The sequence below is a fragment of the Peromyscus leucopus genome, chromosome 16_21 (assembly GCF_004664715.2).
Source record: "Peromyscus leucopus breed LL Stock chromosome 16_21, UCI_PerLeu_2.1, whole genome shotgun sequence".
Lineage (NCBI taxonomy): Eukaryota > Metazoa > Chordata > Mammalia > Rodentia > Cricetidae > Peromyscus > Peromyscus leucopus.
This window is the reverse complement of record NC_051084.1, coordinates 67,842,557-67,864,748: the sequence shown is the minus strand read 5'-3', so window position 1 is coordinate 67,864,748 and position 22,192 is coordinate 67,842,557. Positions and strand designations below refer to the sequence as shown.

General features: G+C 46.7%; 1 protein-coding gene across 1 annotated transcript in view; it reads right to left on the bottom strand.

The window, feature by feature from the left end:
- Clic5 (chloride intracellular channel 5) overlaps positions 1-21,969 on the bottom strand; it is a 96,862-nt gene extending 74,893 nt beyond the window's left edge. Inside the window, exon 1 of the mRNA XM_028890694.2 lies at positions 21,562-21,969. Within this exon, the coding sequence (XP_028746527.1) occupies positions 21,562-21,624 (63 nt within the window). The 5' untranslated portion in view covers positions 21,625-21,969. The remainder of the gene's footprint in view (positions 1-21,561) is intronic.
- Between the last annotated feature and the right edge of the window lie 223 nt (positions 21,970-22,192).

The following is a 22,192-nucleotide window of genomic DNA, read 5'->3' as shown; positions in this document are numbered from 1 at the left end:
AGTGCTCAGAGAATTTTTGTTGACTTAAGATAAAGTGCTGAAAAGCTGGGTGTGGCCGAGCGGGCTGTAATTCCAGCACTGAGTCAGTAGAGATAAGAGGATTCCTCGGGCTGGCCAGCCTGTCTAGTTGAATCTGTGAGCTGGAGGTTTCCTGAGAGAACCTGTCTCAAAACATAAGGTGGAGGATGACCAAGGAAAGCAGTGTCAATCTCTGGCTTACACACACACACACACACACACACACACACACACACACACTCACACACATACACACTCACACACCAGCATACACATGTACATACAGGAGTGTACCCAAACACCCAGGAACATGTATGCACATGCACACCACACACACACACACACACACACACACACACACACACACACACAATGAAATCCTGAGACTTGTGTTTCTTGAAGGAATAAAGCAGAAGGTTTTTAAGAGCCAGAATAATACCAGGAAGTCTGCTGTGAAACCGAGGCTCCTAGAAATGACTGCGTAAACAAGAGAGAACAATGACAACATCAGTGGACATACTGAAATGGGAGGGGGAAATTTCGCCGTGTTCCACCCATAAACCAAGAACTCCAAGTACCTAATGACCAATGGGAGAATTAGCCTCTCCCTGAGATGAGCCCTCCTATTGGTTGTCCAATAGAGTGGTCAGTCCCCGAAACAAGTATGAGCAAACAACAAAACCAGACTCAGCCGGTTGCATTTATGCATTTGTGCATACACATACACACGTGTGTATGCATGTTACAGTAAAAATCAAAGGAAAAGAGTCTATCGACTTGAGAGTGTGGGGTGGACATGGGAGGGAGGAAAGGGATGGAATTCTATTTCAATTATTTTATTTTGTTTTTTTGTTTTTCAAGACAGGGTTTCTCTGTGTCATGGTCTTGGCTGTCCTGGAAGATCACTCTGTAGATCAGGCTGGCCTCGAACTCACAGAGATCTGCCTGCCTGTGTCTCCCGAGTGCTGGGATTAAAGCCTATGCCACCAAGCCTGGCATCAATTAAAAATATTTTTAAAGCCAGGCAGTGGTGGCACACGCCTTTAATCCCAGCACTTGGGAGGCAGAGCCAGGCAGATCTCTGTGAGTTCGAGGCCAGCCTGGGCTACAAAGCGAGTTCCAGGACAGGCTCCAAAGCTACACAGAGAAACCCCATCTCAAATATATATATATATAAAGAAATGCTGCAGAGCTTTGTAGACAAGATAACAGGGATGTGTGCAAAGATAAACAGTAAGATTCCATATGAACTGTGCCCTCCCCAAGCCAGGCCCTGTCTTCAGCACTTTGTGTACACTGTCATAGTCTTTCCAACGACTCTGTGAGGGGGCCTGACACAGCCCATTGACTGTCTACATGCCTCATGGAGAGTGATGTCACCACGCTCAGTGACCGTGTCCTTCATCTAGTGTCCTGTGCCTCACACAGGGTCGCTGCTCAGAATACATGGAGGGCTCACAGAATAATGCCATCATTATGACGCTTCCCTCACACCATCCCCTCTTCAGAACCCGGTCTCTGTTCACCATCTTCCCTGGCCCCAAACTCACTCTAGATGTTTCCCCCATATTGAATTATGAAAGTACAAGCCTGTAAGGGGTAACCATCCCATTCAGAAAAAAAAAGAGTTTTTTTTTGCATTCCTGCAGCCATGGACATATACAAACATCGTACTGTAGACCAGAATTCTACTAACTGTAATGGAGCAGGGTGTAAAGAACATGCATGTGCCAATCAGAAAGGGGCTTGTTTGAAACAAAATCTGAAGGGGTTTTCTAAAAGAGAAGAGGAAGAGGAGGAGGAAGAACTTCCAAGCCAAGAACTGGTGTCAGGAGGCCGGGGCTACTGCACACAGACCTGGTCCAATGGCCGCAGCAGGCAAGCTTTTTTCTACTCTGGAGCTCCTGCTCTCCTGGGTAGAGCTGGGGAGCTTGTGATGTGCTCCCCAGCAGGCTATGATGCCCAGTGGTTTGGATCCTTGGTGAATTATGCCATTAATGGACAGTTTGGAAGAATTGAGCATCATAGTGCCATTTGGAAGAAATACGAAAGCTCGGACACCCCCAGCCCAGACGTTCTGAGCTTGCTGCTTCTGAGTAGGAACCAGCATGTCATTAGCTGAAGGGTTTGAGGTTCCCCATAAGGCAGAATACTGTATCATGGTAACCATGGTCAGCAGAGGATCTACATAAGATGGAAGAGGATAATGAGTGCAAAGAATTCACCACTGGTGTTTGGCAGGCTGGTTAAATAGAGATATTAATTGACACTGTGGTTTTTTAAGAAACACTTTTAAAACATAGATTTTAATTTTGTATTATAAGTAAGCACCTCAGCCATTTGTCTCAGGGTTTGAGACTTCACAACAGTCTTTGTGCATATAGCCTATTTCCAGAAAGGTTTTAAGAGTACTCAAACTGGGGCTGGAGAGATAGCTCTGTGGTTAAGAACACTGGCCACTCTTCCAGAGGACCCAGGTTCTAGTCCCAGCACCCTCATGGCAGCTCACACACTTCTGTAACTCCAGTCCGGAGAATCCGATGCCCTCTTCTGGCCTCCACGGGTACTGAATGCATATAGTGCACAAATATGCACTCAGATAAACCATTGACACACACATAAAATGAAAAGAACAAATGAGTACTAAAAGGTGGCAATACATTACTAGGAAAATATCTCATAATCTTTGGAACATCTGCTGGACCTCACAGTCAAAGTTAATAAAACAACTTGAGGTTGCTTGATACATAAATAAGACTGCTATCCTACTCTGTACTTGGCCTATTTCTTTAACCTCCCTTTAAGAGGCCAATGCAACAACCTTATTTGCCTTGAATTTCACATATAATCAACTTTTACAATTTAAGCTAATGCATAGCTATAATATTAAGTTATGTTCTCATCCATGCTCCTAACCCACAAATAAATCATGTGTGTATATTATGGGAATAAATATGCTGGGGATCAGCAAATACAGCTTGAAAGTGATCTTACACAATGAACATCTGCCATAAATGCTGAGAACAAAATACAGATGTTTCTTGACAAACAGTGATATTTGTAATACTGTTTATTATCTGTCAGCGACGGCAGTTGCTGTCGTGACTTCATCCCTTATGACACTCTGTTAAAGATTTCTGTTGAGTGTCCTGTTCCTTCTCCGTGTGATGCTTTCTGTTAGGGTCATACACAGGGACATATAGACACAGGGACAGGGACAGACTAGGGCTAGGAATCCCAGGACAGAATCAGGTTTGGGATGACAGACACAGGGACAGGGACAGACTCTTAAGACAGCATCCAGACAGGCACAGATTCATGCTAATACAGACAGATAGAAAACAATGAAAGACATAGGAAAAGTAGAGACTTAAATCTGGGCTTGCTCTTGGTTAAATTACAGCAAGGAGAAGTACTTTAAAATTTATTTTTCTTAATGTGACACTGAAGTATTAATATGTTCAAAGTGACATACTCAAGCTCAAAATAAGGTAGTCATAGCAAAAGCAGTGAGTAAGCAGAAAGATGGACACAGGTCAATAGAGTAGCAATGACAGAAAAAAAATGTATCATGGATTCCAGAGGAGCCATTGCAAGCCCCCTTTGCCCCCAGTTCAAGCCAACCACTACCGTTCAACAACACAAAAGTACACACATCTCTAAGTTCCATCCCTAACCTGGGATTCCTAGCCCAGGGACCCTGGTCTCCATCTTTGGACACCATGGGATACACTACAAGACCACACACATAGGAAACTCTTGGTAGACAGCTCGTGAGGTAAACTATTGCCTGAGCTCATTTCTAGCAAGCAGCCTTTCCAGAAGATATGGCAAATGCAGACTGTGCCTGGAGACCGTGTGAGACGTGAATGTCTGTGAGTCAAACCGAGAATGGCAGTTCCCAGGTACACACAGAACCAAACTGTAAATAGGTTCTTGAGAGTGAAAGCAAACGCTTCATGGGAGGGTTTCAACTGCAGACAAGTTTGGAAGGGCTACTGAAATCTGTCCTGTCGAGTCACCAAATTAATTTTCTCGATGGACCTAGCATGTGTTCACACATAAAAGATAACAGATGTGTGTGTGGTGTGTGTGTGCTGACGCACATGAATATGAACATGTCAGAATAGCAGTTCTAATTCTACACCCGCATTTCCCACCTTTATTCACATCTTGTAAATAACTTTTGAAGGCTTCCTCCTAACCTCCCTCATGATAATTCAAGACCATAGATGTAGTAGATATCCATTTGTGCTTGGGATGTGTACTTGTAATTTCAACATAAAATAGTGAGTTTTTAATCTCACAAGAATAAATTTTATTCACTGTGAGATAATGCTTCCCCTCCCTAAGACGACCACAGTATCTGTGCAGCTGTCCACATCTGTACATCACACCCAGGGATGCTAGTTGGAAGGGGACCACGGCATCTTGGAGGAGCCCCTACTGTTAACAGTTGTCTTGGAGAGCAGCTCTGGTCTTTCAAGCAGTCCCTTGCCTGAAACATGGTAGCAGCTGGAAGGCTGGATGGCTCCAGCCAGTTCCTTAGCTCAGTGGGCATGACCTGCTTTCCAGATCTCAGGAGACATTTCTACGAGGCCATGTGAGCAGAAAACATGGTAGTTTATAAGAGGGAACTTTCTGTAATTCTTATTTTCTACACTGTCATTGCAAAATATGAGGTATGCACATCCTTAATTTTTTAATTGAAAAAAAATTTCATGCAATATATTTTTGATTATATTCTGTCTCCTCCCCCAACTGCAGGCAGAAGTCATTTTGGATGAAAGAGAATCATATACTCATTTAACATTTTCTAGCTCTCGTCATCAGGATGGGCAAAGTTTTGTCAATCAAGTGATCGGTCTCTGAGAGATTCACTGAGCATCTCAGAAATACTCAGCTCCGTGCAAACTTATGGGGGTGTGGACATAAAAGTCAGTGGTCCCGCCTTGCCATGTCTTCCAGCCTGTGACAGAAAGCAGAGAGCAGAGGACTTCAACTCCTGCATGAACTGCATTGATGAGGGGGTTGAGGGGGTGCAGGAGAGAAGGCCCCTCCCTTGATCCTTCAAGTACCCATGGCTCTGTGGGAGCACGACATTTGAGCCTTGACAGAAGTCTTCACAGAGTGCATGTACTTTCTGTTTCTACTTTACAGCGAAGACCTAAAAGAAGGGGAAGATTAAAGCCCTGGGCTTGCGAGAACCGATTTCCTAGTCAGTGGGACATGTACCCCAGGCCCAGTGGGTCTAAATGCACAGATTCCTTCTACAGCAAGCCCCTGCGCTCATTCATCCAGCCATTGATTCTGTACAGTCACTGATGCAGGATATATACATGCACACATACTAGGATTTGTAAGTAATAGAGTATGGAAGACATTAAAAAAATGTTCTATTTATACTTTTTTTTTAAAGAAATAATGACAGGGGATCCTTATTTGCAAACCACAGGTGGAACCCTAGCTGTTTTGAACAGAAAAGAAATGGATCTCGATGACTAATTCATGGGTCCTGTGTTGGAGATACTAGACCTAAGATGTGTTGGTGGTGATGGCTGGTGACAAATGTCCACTGTAAATGTCAGTATTTAATTGAGTTGAAAATACTCCCAACATATAAACACATAAATAATGGGTAAAACTGCCTTTTTATTATAAATTGTTGACCCCCAGAAAAAAATTTCTGTCAAACCATAATGTATCACACTGCTGAAAAAGGTCTTCCAGTATGAAAAAATTACTTGCATGCCCCCATATGTAGATGCACAGTGAAACTGACTTATATGAACTTGAACCAGTGTAAGTCAACAAAATCCAACGACTTTAAGTGGATTCTTCAAATTTATACACTTTGAATTGAGGCCAGCATGCAGCAGGGCCAGGAATGTGGTTCCAATCTGTTTCATAGTTGAAACATTCCCCAGAGAGGTCAAGTGTCTTGGTCAAGGATACAGGGAAGTCAAGGACAGAAACCACCCCAACTGTTTACCATTAAGAAAAGGTGACCTCATAGGAAAACAGTGCCATTTCTCAAGAAGTCTGCCTTCTGGGACAACTGTCTGAGGCCCTACAGATGGGCATGGCTGTTTGGATGTCTTGCCCTCTCACCTGGGCCGTACACTGGTCTGGAGCTGAGGGAATCTTTGATTTTTTTTCATTGCTGTATCCGTTCAAGGACATGGTACATCTTCCCTCTGTCAGGTAGCTACGTCCTACCACAAAACTATCAGGGTGCTAAACAGACACACAGCACATGTCAGCAATGTGTGGCCTGGTAGATACCAGATCAACCAGTAAATAGCACAGGGATCATTTGACAAAGGAGTAGCCCAAGTGGTGGTAGACTTACAGAAGTACTGGTCCATGTACACTCTAACACTCAGACTACAACCTCAGAAACCTTGTTATGAGACTGGTCATATACCTATACCTCCTCCTGTGTGAATAGCTCATCACATGGAGAAAAGGGTATTAACAGCCTGAATTCACACAGAAACATTTCTAAGAAATTCAGAATACTCCACCTCATTGTTAACTCCGAAGTTGCCTCATCATTCTTGGGGCTTAATGGAAAAGTGACAGGCAGACCTGGCCACTGCCCCCTGAAAGCGTCAGCTCTCTCATACCGTGACAGCAAAGACCGTGTCCACAGCTCTGGCCACCATACCACACTCAATTCAAATTTGGTTGTATATAGTCCACACGATTCCAGTTGGGACGCTAAGTCAAAGGTCAGCCCATGGTGTTACTATAATAAAGTATTATTAGAATACAGGTGTGTCCATTAATTTGCATGTTGTCTGTGGCTGTTCTCATGGTGACAGAACTGGGTACCTCATGCCTGTGACAGAGACAGTGGTATCGTGCAAAGCTTAAAATATTTGCCATGAGACCTTTTATAAAGGAACATTTGCTGCCCTGACTTGGGCTGTAAGAGCTTAGCCTCTTCACCAAGTATTTTGTAAATCCTTTTGGAATCTCTCAAAGGGCCCCGGATGATTCTCAGTACACTGGAGAATAAAATAATCAACTATCAGAGCTAAAAGGGACCTCAGACAGCAGCAATTCATTCAATTCCTTTCTTTTAGAGACGAAGGCACACAAGCTACACTCTCCTACCAACAAAATGGCAGGAAGCCAAGCCCCACTCCCCACAAATAGAAGTGTCCCGAGCTCCACTGTCACGCCCCATTACTTGAACCGTTGTTGAATGTGTAAGATGTGAAGATATGCATGCAAAGGTATGATAGCAATACCAATTATTGAGCAAAGGATGTGTGCCAAGCAGTATGTAACTATAGGCTTTCAAGTCTCAGACTTCAAATCTCAAGAGAAAAATATATACTCTGGGAGAGTTGGGTTTAATTGTTAGCTGGACACAACCTAGCGTCACCTCGGAAGAGAGTCTTAGTGACAGATTGTCTGCAATGGGTTAGCCTGTAGGGGACTGTCTCAATTAAGTTCATTGATGTGGGATGACTCAATCCACCATGGAAGCACCATTCCCCAGGCAGAGGGTCCTGAATTGTATAGGTGCAGAGAAATCAAGCTGAATACAAGTAAGTGAGTGCGCATGTATGCTTGTGACTGTGGATGTGATATGACTAGCTGTCTGGATGGAGTTCCTGCCTTGACCTCCCCACAATGATGGACTGTAACCTGGAACTGGAAACTTAAATAAAGTCCCCCTTTTCTCCCCCAGCTGCTTTTGGCCAGTGTATTTTTATCATAGCAACAGAAATCAAACTAGAATACTCCAATAAAATTTAGATGTAGATCCTATATAGTATGTGTGTGTTTGTATCCATATGAAACAAACACACATGTAATATATATGCAATAATGAAATGATAGTGTGCATATTTCTTTGCAGGAAGCAGCCAGCATGAGGAGAGGGTCCATCCAATATGAGATGCTGAAGTCACCAATTTAGACAATTACTGTCCTGTTGGCTTGAAGCATCATCAGCAACAAGCATACTGGGAAGGACCATGGTGTGAGCAATCTTTATCCCACCCCGTTTCTACCTCCTGCAAGCCATGCTTCCCCTACACCCCAGGCCTCCCATCAAGCAGATGACCCTGCTAAGCACTACCTCTCCTCCACTAAACTATGTACTCACTTTTTCAAGCTAAATGCTTGCCAGCCAGGAGCTATTTGTCTCCCTCTCTGAAGTGAAAGGTCCCTCACCTGTGTTAGAGGGAATCCTGGCACACGTTTCTCAAGAGCATAGACCCGTATAAACTTCACATTATCCTCTAGGGGGACCCAAGGTCGCAAGGACTCCAGGGGCCGGTCCATGGTCTTCTCTAGCCGTATTCTTTTGGGGAAAGGAGTTCCAGGAGAAGTTTCTAGGACCGTGATGGGGTGAAGAAGCTGAGGTCACTTTCTCATCTGCCCTGGAAGCAGGTCTGTTGGGAAAGAGCTGCCTATGAGTCATGCAGGGAGCTCCAGGGCTACAGCTTTTGTGAGGTGCCAGCAAACTCCTTAACTTTTCTCCCCCTCACAGGAATCGTGCCAGACCGATCAGATCCTTGGAGGTGTGACTCAGCTGATTGTGTACTTGCCTGACATGCATAAGCCGCTGCCTGGACTCTGATAACCAGCACCCCATAAACCAGGCATGCCACGTATGTTTATGATCCCAGCACTCAGCAAATAAAGGCAGGGGAATCCAGAGTTCAAGGTCATCCTTAGCTACATAGAGAGTTTGACACAAACCTGGGATAATTTGTCTCAAAACAACAACATACAAGCAACAGCAAAAGCCGTAAAGTATGAGAATGAGGAAGGGTCACACGACTCCCCACTTGGCTATACTCTCCCTACAAGAAAGACCTGACTGATGTCGTTGAGACAACCAGCAACAGGCTGGTGGCTCCTTTAGTTTCTGAGCCACATCCCAAAGACATCGTGGATGTCAACGTTTCTGTTCTGACTGACATGTCTGGAGTCTGGCCCTTCCTTGCTTGCCTGTGGTATTCTCAGGGCCTTTGCTCACTGACAAGTGTTAGGAAGCACTGGTGTACATCTGGGGGAGAGGAGCCTTCCGCCATCTATCTCCATGACAACCTCCCAAAATGGGACTCATAAGAGCCAGTAACCGGGACAAGGGTTTCCTTCCTCTCGTTCCAGGTAATTGGCTTCCTGCCAGGCACTGCTGGCTGCACCTTTCCTCTCCTCCGTTTGTGTTGTTTTGTGTTGAATTCTTGGTTCTTTCTCCCTTACCACTGACCAATGATGGACGGAAGTGGAAAACATTACTGTAAGGCCCATGGAGCTTAGTTCAGGGAGACCGACAACACCAAACATGGGTGACCATGACCGTGACACTAAGGGAACGTCCCTGTCCATACTGCAGGGGTCTCTTCAGTTGCATCAGGGTCAGGTGAGCCATGGTCAGATAATCAAACACCCTCTCCCCTTAAAATAGCACTTTTACTAAGCAGATCTGAATTTTAAACCTAAGTCTCAATTGCTCAGGGATGCCTTGTGATTTGCTATGTTATCAACATCTGCATTTCCTTCAAAAATTCAAATGTTGAAACTTCATGTTGAAGGTGATAGTATTCAGGGGTAGGGACTCGGGGAGGTGGTTAGGTCAGGAGAGAGCCACCAGGGATTTCCCGTCCTATCAGTTGAGAACGCAACTCCAAGGTAGCATTTATGAACCAAAAAGCAGGTCCTCACCAGACATCTAACCTGCCAGTGCCTTCCCCTTGAACTTCCAACCCCCAGTACTAAGCAATACAGTTCTCTTGTTTATAAAATATCCAGTCCATAATCTCCGTTACAACTCTTACTTATAGCTCCATCTGCCTTCCCGACATGCCCTACATTCACTCTCTTGGCTCCAGCTAAGCAGAGGTCTTACTTCTTAGAGGACACAGCCTGGCATTTCTTGACTCCAAGCCTTCATTCACACAGCACCCAGAGTGTTCTATTTATCCCCATTCCGACTTCTCATCACTTTACCAACTCGTCCTGTGTCCCATCCCTCCCTCCTTGTTAACGCACCATCCTTATTTCTTCCCACCTTCTCCATGTGCTCTCCTATGGGGAACGCGTTTCTTCAACAATCGCTCTAAGGAGGAGTTCAAACCCACAGCCCTGACCCTGACCACCCTGGTTCTTGACTCCAGTTTTCAAGCACTAACACTAAGGTTTAAACACAATTTCCCTGCCCATGCTGCAAATGAAACTGTTCTGAAGTCGTGTCGTGTCATTTTTCATGACCGACAACTCTCTTCCTCAGAGCCTCCATTTCACTGTAAAGTCAGAGTGTTTCAGTATGAAAAGGAGCCTTAAAGCTCAATGAACCGATCTCCACTCAGGGCATTTGGTGCACTGACTCAGTGCTGTTGGCCACGCTGGCCAAGCACAGTAGGGTTATCACCATTCCAGTATGAGAACTCATCTGTTCAGAAATGAATGAATTCACCATGTCACCATGAGGCTTTGGTGTTCCTCACATGCCACACAGGCTTCTTCCAGGCACTCTTCTACACTTTCCCACAGCACCCTCTGCCATTCCAATCTGCTTGGGTATGGAAAGACTTCTAACAGGACTTGTGCGGGGTCCCACCTGCCTCAAGGCTCTCCTGACACTCCTGTGGCCACAGTAGGCATGAGAATAGTGGGCGTGGCCATGGCGGGCATGGAAATTGTGGGTGTGGCCATGGTGGGCATGGAAATGGTGGGTGTTTCCATGGTGGGCATGCTCACAACAGCAATGGCCAAACAGCAGCTACTTATTTTTTTCCATCCATACAGCACGCACGCACTCCAAAATATCCTACTGAAACTGTCTGCTCAGAGAGGGCCACACTAGATGACTTCTGGATAGTGTTGTCCTAGTTAGGTTTTCTATTGCTGTGAAGAGACACTATGACCACGGTAACTCTCATAAAGAAAACATTCAATTGGGGTGGCTCGCTCACAGTTCTGCAGTTCAGTTCATTATCACCATGGCGGGACATGGCAGCATGCAGGCAGACATGGTGCTGGAGCTGGAGCTGAGAGTCCTACATCTTGCAGGCAATGGGTCTGTCTGTCTGGGCATGACTTGAGCATATATGAGACCTCAAAGCCCATGTCCACAGTGACACACTTTCTCCAACAAGACCACACCTACTCCAACAAGGCCACAACTACTCCAACAAAGCCACACATCCTAAGAGTACTGCTCCCTTCAGGGGCTATTTTCTTTCAAACCACCACAGGTATAAATGAAAAATGATATGATTTTATGGTTGCTGATCCCATTGCATAGAAGAGCAAATCACATGTGGTAGAGCAGGACCAGGATCCAGATCTGTCCCTGAGTTTATTGCCATCTCCATGTATCATACAACACAGCAGATAAGCCTTTCTAATCATGGACTGCAGGCAGACAGCGCTAGTGACTCCCATCCCTTACAAGGGAGCACTATCATACACGATTCCCTCTTCTTGTTGTGTGTGGCTTATTTCCAACAGCTGTCCCGTTGCAGATTCCGTTCCTGGCAGACAGCCCTGGACAGCCCTGGGTCCTGAACTTCACCCTGCTTTCCTACTCCCAGGGACCTGAGAATCTTCACTTGTGACCATGCCTCAAGGTTCACTGCCGGGTTTACTTTCTCTCAGATTATTTTTGGGGTCCTTCAATAATGCCACCCTGGTCCGTTCATCCGCACCCCTCATCTTGCATCCTGCCACATCCTGCGGTGTGTGCTCATTTCACCTCCCTCGCGGCATGCTCCTGGACCGCTGCAATCCCATTTGTTTTGGATTTCTCTCTCATCTCCCTTCAGCGTTCAGAGTCTGGCACAGGGTGGTGCTCCGTAACCATCTGCGCTAACCACTTCGTCCGTCCTCTGAAATCCCCCGGAAGCCCCAACCCCTCAAGTTCTTTCTGTAGCTCATATCCCCCACTTGCCTGGCTTTTAAAGTTGCTTGTCACTCCTGTATTACTAAGAAAAATCACAAGAGAAGAAGAGCAGATAGAAAAAAAAGGTCAAAGCATTCCTCCCTTTCCTGGTTTAGCTGAGGCCAATGTGGGATGCTTCACACTAATGAGCGTGTTTGCCTTTAGCCTCCTCCATCCTGTAAAATGCATGCTTTAGCAGGTCCCGGCTCTCATTCTTTCCTTCTGATCTCCCATGGGCTCAGTTAGTTCCTTTTACCTGGGTTTGAGCCAGTGGTTCTTTGTCTTTGGTGAACCCCAGAGTGACTTCAGGGGAGCTGTGTGAAGATACAGTTGGCTGGGTCTCTCTCCTCAACCTCCCTAAAACTAAACCTATAGGGAGAAGGATTGAGGAAGACCACGTGAAGATCTGTAGAGGTGTCCATTCATCCAAGGCTCAGCCCTCTGCCCTCACCATTGTTTACCAGGACCACAACAATAAGTAAAATGCAGGCTCTTCCTGTGCCAACAACAGTCCTATAGGGTACTTCTACAGGCTGGGTACTCTTCCTGTGCCAACAACAGTCCTATAGGGTACTTCTACAGGCTGGGTACTCTTCCTGTGCCAACAGTGCTCTGGGGCATCTACAGGCTCAGTACTCTTCCTGTGCCAACAACAGTGCTATGGGGCATCTACAGGCTGGGTACTCTTCCTGTGCCAACAACAGTGCTATAGGGTACTTCTACAGGCTGGGTACTCTTCCTGTGCCAACAACAGAGCTATGGGGCATCTACAGGCTGGGTACTTTTCCTATACCAACAACAGTGCTATGGGGCATCTACAGGCTGGGTACTCTTCCTGTGCCAACAGTACTATGGGGTACTTCTACAGGCTGGGTACTCTTCCTGTGCCAACAGTGCTATGGGGCATCTACAGGCTGGGTACTCTTCCTGTGCCAACAACAGTGCTATGAGGTACTTCTACAGGCTAGGTACTCTTCCTGTGCCAACAGTACTATGGGGTACTTCTACAGGCTGGGTACTCTTCCTGTGCCAACAGTACTATGGGTACTTCTACAGGCTGGGTACTCTTCCTGTGCCAACAGTACTATGGGTACTTCTACAGGCTGGGTACTCTTCCTGTGCCAACAGTACTATGGGTACTTCTACAGGCTGGGTACTCTTCCTGTACCAACAACAGCACTATGAGACTTCTACAGGCTGGGTACTCTTCCTGTGCCAACAGTACTATGGGTACTTCTACAGGCTGGGTACTCTTCCTGTGCCAACAGTACTATGGGTACTTCTACAGGCTGGGTACTCTTCCTGTACCAACAACAGCACTATGAGACTTCTACAGGCTGGGTACTCTTCCTGTGCCAACAGTACTATGGGGCACTTCTACAGGCTGGAGCCCCTTCTTTTTTTAAAATGAAAGGCTCTTCACAGTTCTGATAGCAATTCTTATTTGTCCTTAAATAACTTCATATCTTGGAACTCAAAATGTCTTTCGAGGAAATACATACATGTCTAGCTTCCCCAGAGGCTGGCAGAGATGTCTCTTCAGTATGTAGAGCAGACTCCTTCTGAATTCCTGGATGGTGAGAAACCTTTTACACACCCACACCTTTGAGAAGCTCACGTGTATTTGTGTTGCCTCCCAGAGCCTCTACACCAATGCAGGGCTTAGAAGTCATTGGAAGGGGGTCGGGGGGATGCAAAGAAGAAACCACAGACCTCCAAAAACAAAGGGCCTAGACTCTGAAGTCGTCTTCTCACCCAAGGGTCAACGCCACAATTCTCACGTGAGGCTAGGAGACTCTTCCCGGAGCCAAGAGACAGGAAAAGGAACAGAGCCCTGCGATCCCACCTTTCACGGGAAGCAGCTGTGAGGAAACTTTGTTGGATGTTGGAGCAATTGGCAGGAAGAGTCAACTTCCAGAGTCAGTGGTGGGTGTACTGTGTCGCATCTGTACTGTGGTGACGACAACCCCACCCTTTAGGCAATGGTCTCTGGTTGGTGAAACATCAGCCTAGTCAGAGACTGGGATCTGAGGACGGCTGTCCTAAGGGCCAGCTGCCCTTGGTCTATGTCACAGCTATGTCAAGGAGACAAGGGGGTGACACTAAGCTATGACTTGCCGTGCTGTCTAAGGGAAGGGGCTTTAAAGTCTGGGTCTTCTCTAGTTGCCTTACACAGGGTCTGCAGAGGCGGCCCCAGTCACACACCCAAATTCAAACGCAGCAGACCAAACCCATCAAATATGTACCGCTGTCACGTGCACTGTACTAGTGGGAAGGGAGGAAGGAAAGAAGGAAGGAAAAGAACAGAAAGAAGGGAGGGAGGAAGAAAACTATGGCCTATGATGTCAACCAAATTGCCATAACCTCTGCAGCCAGACCACCACAGCCTGACACTGTCACACTTCCCTACGACTATAGACTTAGCACCTGGCCTCTCGAGGAGAAGCAAAACCAAAACGCTTTCAACCTAACTACTTGTCTATCTGCATAGACTCTGACCCCAACAGGGGAGAGCCAGCAGACACCCAAAGAGAGAGTACAGATCAGCAGGAAGGCAGGAGCTGATGCCACTGATTCTGGATTTCTGTCCCTGGAGAGCTATGGGCACCCCACACCCTGCCATAGCACCTGAGATATGCACCGTTCAACCTTGAATACCTGGAGAGGAAGCAGCGATGGTACACATAGATGCTGAGTATTGGGATATTGAGAGTAGATCATGATGCCTGCCAGACAGCCAGGTGGACTGCCCACAGACCATCTTCTCCCTCTCTGGTGCCCTAGACCCAACCCCTCAGTCTTCTTCCTAGAGCTGCAACAGACCATCAGCCACAGCTTCTCTTCCCTCCTGCCCACATCTCCTGTGGATCCCACAGACTCTTCCCTCTTAGCCTCCCTTCCCCCACTTTTCACTGTACCCCAGCCTCCAACACCAGCAGGCATGCCCTGTGAACATATAAGCTGAGCAGGCCAGTAAACAGACAACATGCAGCCATCACACTCTCTGAAAATTCAGAGAGGAAACAGAAACCAATGAGTAAAACATCCATCCAACAAAGACAAACCCAGAAATCAGCACCTAGACCTATAATCATCTCAAACCCAGATGCCTAGACACCAGCATAAAAACACAATCAATACCAGCCAGGGCAGGATGTCTCCACTAGAACCCAACTATGCTGTCCCAGCAAGCCCTGAATATTCCAACATAGCTGAAGAAAAAGACCTTATACCAGCTGTGTGACTCGGGGGTGGGTGGGAATTGATAAGTCCTTTGAAGAAATCCAGGAACACAAACAGTTGAAGAAAATGGATAAAACTGTTCAAGACTTGAAAATGGAAATAGAGGCAATAAAGAAAAGATAACCTGAGGGAATTGTGGAAACAAAAAATTTAGGAATTGGAACAGGAACTACAGAGGCAAGCTTCACCAACAGAATGCAAGAGATTGAAGAGAAAACCTCAGGTGTTGAAGATAAGATAGAAGAAACAGATATATCAGTCAAAGAAAGTGTTAAATTTGAAAAATTCCTGGCACAAATCATCCAGAAAATCTGCGTCACTATGAAAAGACCAAACCTAGGAATAATAGGAATAGAGGAAGGAAAAGAATTCCAGCTAAAATGTTTAGAAAATATTTTCAACAAAATTACAGAAGAAAAATTTCCTAACCTAAAGAAGAAGATGCCTATAAAGGTACAAGAAGCTTACAGAACACCAAATAGATTGGACCAGAAAAGAAAGTCCCTCACTACATAATAATCGAAACACTAAACATACTGAATAAAGGAAAAATATTAAAAGCTGCAAGGGAAAATCCAAGTAGCACATAAAGACAGGCCTATTAGAATTACACCCAAGTTCTCAATGTAGACTCTAAAAGCCAGAAGGGCCTGGACAGATGTGCTACAGACTCTAAGAGACCACAGATGCCAGCCCAGACTACTATAAATCCACCAAGATGGCATTTCAATTATTAACATCTATGCCCCAAATACAAGACACCCGAGTGTCTACGCTACTACAGCTTAAATCCCATATTGACCTTCGTGCACTGATAGTGGAAGACTTCAATACCCCACTCTCACCAGTGGACAGGTCAACCAGACAAAAACGAAACAGAAATACTGGAGCTAACAGAAGTTATAAACCAAATGGACCTAACAGATATCTACAGAACATTTCTCCTCAGTGCCTCATGAAACTTTCTCCAAAATTGGTCACGTACTTGGACACATAACAAGTCTCAACACATACAAGAAAACTGAAATAACCCCCTGCGTCCTATCAGACCACCACAGATTAAAGCTGGATTTCAACAACAACAGAAACAGCAGAAAGCTTACAAATTCAAGGAAACTGACCAACTCTCTACTGAGGGAAAAACGAGTCAAGACATAAAAAAGAAAGAAATGAAAGACTTTCTAGAATTCCATGAACATGAATGCACAGCACACCCAGACTTATGGGCAACAATGAGAGCAGTGCTAAGAAGAAGTTCATAGCACTAAGTGCCTGCATAAGAAATATAATAATAATAGTGGGTAAGATCTCATGCTAGCAACCTAACAGCATACCTGAAAGCTCTCGAACAAAAAAAAAGTTAGCACAGCCAAGAGGAGACAAGAAACCATCAAACTGAGGGATGAAATCAAAATAGAAACAAAGATAACAACACAGAGAACCAATGAAACGGAGTTGGTTCTTTGAGAAAATCAACAAGATAGACAAACCCTAATCAAGAGATAAGGTGGAGAATGATCAAGGAAGACACCTCTGACCTCCACTTGCATATGCACACATGTGCATATGCACCAACATGCATGCATGCATGCATATATCCATGCAAACATATACCTATATCACAAACACAGCTGTGCACATTGTGCATGCATACACACATATACACACACACATATGCACACACATGGCTGAGGAGACAGTTCAATGAGTAAGCATGCTTGATGCACAAATATGAAGATCTGAGTTCAAATCCCCAGAACCCATAGGTAATCTCCTGCCTCTGTTACCCCAACACTGCCTCTGAGGATGGAGACAACAGGATCATCCCATTACTGGGGCCCGATGTTTACCATCCCGACTCCAAGGTCAATGAGGGAACCTGTTTCAAGGCAAAAAAAGGGAAAGAGTGACAGAGCAGAACATCTGATGTCCTCATCTGGCCTCCAAGTGTGTGAGCATGTGCACCACATACACACCACACACACACACACACACACACACACACACACACACCCCTCATGGAATAGCTTATGCTTTGGTGAGCTGCCTGAAAGGACCAGGCTGTCACAGCAACACAGCAGCTGATGGCTACGTAGGGAACACCATGAGACTCCATCCTGCCTGTTCTGGAAACCAGGTGATCACGTTATGTGCCTCATGACTCGACTGATGGCCTGTTCCACTGTCAGAGAGTTTGGGGTCACCAGGAAAGAAAACAACTGGTCATTTGCATCCAGAACATCACACCACATGCACATCGTGTGGAGGACTATTTGGCTAGCCATATTCATGCATGGACTGTTCTAGAGTTCTGTGGAGAGGATCACTAACCAGCCCAGCAGCAATTGTTGATTGAGTCTCACTTTCTATCCACAGCCCTCCTGACCACAACACCCCCAGTTTACTAGACAGTCAGGATTTTAACACACACTATTTTAGTGTACAGAAGCTGCCTGCCCTGCACCCATCTGGCTCTCCATAAGGCCTGCACACTGGAGTCACCTCAGGGTAGCATTGAAAAGACTGCTCTGGGCTCTGACCTTGGGGACTGATGTCATCAGCCCGGGGGAATATCCTGGCTCCAGAGCCTTTCACTTTCCCTAAATGACTTGCCCGTGTACCCAGGCTTAAGAATCCATTGCTTCTGCTGATCGCCCTAGTCTCAGGAAATGACTGCAGGAGACTTGTCCACCACGATGCTTTCTCTTTGGTAGCTCTCTGTACCTGGGACCTAGGGTGCGGTCAGGAGTGGAGGGAGGTCTTGATGCAGCCTGCTCAGAACGTCCTGTTTGTCCTCTCAAACTGCTTTCTGTTTCGCTTTTTGTTCCCTTGTTCTTTACTCTTTCCTTCACCATATTCATTGCCTTCTCTAACCCGGTACCTGCCCTCCCTTCATGATCAAAGTCCAAGCTCCAGATGATCTCATCCATTCTCAAAATATCCCTGCAAGTGAGGAGGGAGCCAGCCCCGGGCTCTCCAAAGGAAATAGGGGACACACAAATCCAGTGACACTCTATTTGCCATACAACCTACAGGAAGGTGGAAGGTAAGACATTTGGAGCAATCTCCAGCTCACAACGCACTTTCGCCTGTCTGCTCCCATGGAATTTTCACAGCAAGTTGGTGGTGACTGCATTTGCTTAACCAGAGTACCACACATCCACACAATCCTGCTCACATCTATTCTCCCAGTCTAAGCACCACACACAGTTCCCTTCGCTCTCCAAGTATCTTGCTTTGGACAACAATGAGTTGTTGTTATTATTGTTATCATCATTGCTATTATAAACACGTGGGGCTAAAGAAGAGACCACAGAAAACTAAGGGAGTTGGGTAATTCGTTCATAGTTCATTAGAGGCAGAGAGATAACTTGGGTGCAGGTTTTGTGTGACATCAGGAGCCTAACTTGCCAGAATAAAGTATCAGGGGCTGATGATGAAACTCAGTTGGTTGAGTGCTGGATTAGCATTCATGAAATCCTGGGTTCCATCCTCAGTACCAAGTATGTTGGGCATGGTGGTACATTCTTAGCATTCGGAAGATGAAGGCAGGAGGATGAGGAGCTCAAGGCCATCTTTAGGTACTTAGGGAATTCAAGGCCAGCCTGGGCTACAGGATATGCAGGTAAATAAATAGTGTAAGGACTGACATATTGGTGTTTGGGGAAAGACGGTATATATGGAGTATAAAGTGCCAGAACTGAGTACTGAATATGAATGCTGTTCGAGGTCTACTTAAGAGCATTTCACACACCTTCCCTGAGCACAGGATTGCTCAATAGGATCATGACATTAATCCCTTGGGTATTAAAGCCTTGGGTATTGAAAGGGAGCAAACCACAGTTCACCAAGTGCTGTGACTGAACGGATCACAAGGTCCCGTGAGTCATAGTGAACTGTTTTCTTCCTTTTACACAAGAGCGAAATAATCTTCATGAATAAGGATGTGAGGACTCAATGAGATAATCTCTCACTGTGCTTCACATGACCTAGGATGCTGCCATTTATCACTACTCTGGCTATTCTTATCACTGCAGTAGAAACAGATGAGACTATTGAGTGCATGGAAAGAGAACAACTTTGAAACTCACTGAGCGGTAGTGGAGACCGGCAGACTCAGTGTTAGGCTGAGTTGGGGGCGGGGTTTCCTTCACAGGCCCTTTAAAATGACCAACAGGGCTCCAGGTGAGGCCTTCTCTATGTGAGTTACTTCAAAGGACCCAACCCACCCTCCCTTCAGACAGCACCTCTGCTACCCAACACCAGACCCCCAGAGACATTCTTTCTGTGGGAACCCAGGAGAGAAACTTCAGATTTAGGGAAAGTTTGATTCTGCAAACGGGGTACCTGCTCCCCCAAAATGACACCACTGGAGGCATGCCCACTCTAGACTCAAGCCTGTTTGTTTTTGTTCTCTGAAACAGGGTTTCTCTGTGCAGCCTTGGCTGTCTTGGAACTCACTCTGGAGACCAGGTTGGCTTTGAACTGAGAGATCTGCCTGCCTCTGCCTCCCGAGTGCTGGGATTAAAGGTGTGTGCCACCACCACCCGGCTGATCCAGCTTTTGTGTATACTCTGTAACTGTAATAGTAACCAGAAGCTCACAAATGAGGAAGGGGATCAAAACAGCTCTGCCATCAATCTGGTCTTAGGGCCACCACGGGCTGCTTGGCTCTCACTAATTGCTTCTCTTTAGAGAAAGAGCAGATGACAGCACAGATATTCTAGAATTCTCTGGTGGCTACTTGAGCTGTGGAGTAAGCTTTTTTATATAAATAGACAAAATCTCCGAATGCTGCCAACATGAAATTCCAAAGACACAGGTAGAATTGGTCTCCACGCCTGGTACCAGGGCAAAGGGCTCCTTTGGCTCAAAAGAACCAATGTGTGTTTGAAATTTCTCTCAGGCAACCCGACACCTTGAAGTCCCTACTCCCAGGGAATCCGAGCAAGTCCAAGAATGGCTCTCTTAAGGAAAGCGGCAAGGCTTTGTGAAAGCTGGGTCCATTCACCCTCCCGGCTGTGGGCCTGGCCGCCGGGGCTCAGGGCACCCGACGTGGCTCCTCCTGGCCCGGTTCTGTCCAGCCTGGGAGGTCACAGGGTCTTGTTACCTAGGTTGGCTAGCACACCTAAAACTGCCTAAAGGGGATCTAGATCACTTTGTAGACAGAAAAAACAAGTTGTAACAGATTTTATATACATTAGATATTCGATATGTATGGAATAGTGTGTGTGTGTGTGTGTGTGTGTGTGTGTGTGTGTGTGTGTGTGTGTGTTTCAAAGATGTCAACGAAGTAAAGGTGTGTTCAGGTTTACACAAACCTAAAACTTTCTGCTGAAGTCTATTCAGCTGGCTTGGAACCGAGTGATTACAGCAAATTAACAACTTCAGGTTTCCAGGTTATATTCATGCCCTTTAAACATCAAGTGTGTTCTCAGCACTTTATTGTAGGAAAATTGCACTGGGTTTTATTCCCCTTTGTGAAGTCTAGGTAATCAGGCAGCGGAGCTTCTCCCCCTCCCCCAAGTCCTGGCGACTCAGCACGCCCAGAGGCTGCTTTCCTCCCGCCTCAGGTTTCCAGGTTTCTGCTTCTGCAGTGTCTGCAAGGAGGGCTGATCAAATGTTTCTGCCTACGCCCCGCAAGCCGGGCCTCGTCCTTCTCCAGCAGCTTGTAAAAGAAATACAGCCGCTGTCTCGCTCCAGCCACTGCTCACGGGGCGCCCAGGAAGCAGAGGGCTTAATTTGGTTCTGCAAGACGCTGCTGCTTTGCAGCCTTGAGTCGGGTTGACTGGCAGGTCCCCTGGTTACCTGAGCCTTCCCTGCAGAGTTATAATGACAGCGACAATAACAGCGGGGGAACCGGGTGTTCCTTTTCTCCCCTCCAAGCCACAAAGCAAGAAAATAGCTTTGTGACCTTCACTTTTATTTTAGTACATCTGAATAAAAGGAGGGGTGCTGGGAAATGCTTTTTGTTTTGCCAAAGATCATTTTTTCTCAATGCTCTTCCTTCTCTCACCCATCCGTCCCTCCTCCTTCCTCTACCGTAGAAGAAAAGTTTACTGGTCCAGCCAGGTTCTCCTGTCCCAATAACTGGGGACATCCTCCAAGATCAGCCCACATCACCGCGTCCCTCGGAGCTCGGAATCCACGGGGGTGACCTGTCCTACCGTGTTTGACAGACTGCAAGTCAGCTCTCCAAGAAGACAGCCACCTGCCCGGTTGAAGCTCACTCCATCCTCCCGGGAACCCTTTGCTGAAAAGCCCTCTGCAAGGGCAGGACGCTGGGCTGCGCTCCCTAGGGAGGGTCCCGAGTCCCAGAGGGATCTGCGCCCTGACACTTGAGATCACGACAGGGCCAGCACGGAGAGAGGCCCGCGATGTCGACCTACCTTCACGAAGAGCTCGATCTCGGGGTCCCTATCGTCCCCATTAGCTGTCGCCGAGTCCGTCATGCCGTCGGCGCCCCGGGCCGCGGTCCCAGGCCGGAGAGGCGCCACCTCTGCAGCGCTTCGGGCTCCTGTTCACAGTGGAAACCTCTCTTCTGCGCAGTGTTCAATTTTTTTTTTTTTTTAAAGACCACCTATTTCTTATCAGTTTCCCCAAGCAAGGACAGTGATGCCTGAGAGATCAGCGTCCCAGGTGTCACACGGAAAGAGCCGACTCTGGGAGCCAGCAGGGGGCTAAAGGGAAAAGCGAGCTATGGGATTGACAACAGGTCCCGGGAGCAACAAGTGCCTGGCTGCTGGGAGGTGTCACAGGATCCGCGACTGTCAGCGATCCCGCGCCACCGCCGCCGCCGGTGCGCCCAAAATAGACCGCGGCCGCGGGGCGGGGTCAGTCCGGGCGGGGACATGGGGGTGGAGGACGACACCATGGGAGCTGGGCATCACCCTCAAGACCCCTCAGTGCCCCAGGCTCAGACAGAACTGGCTAAGTCAGTCCCCAAAGGCCAAGAGGACGTCCTGCCGGGGGAATGAGGAGCCCAGAGAGAGTGGGGGACAAGAGGAAGAGGTACAGAGT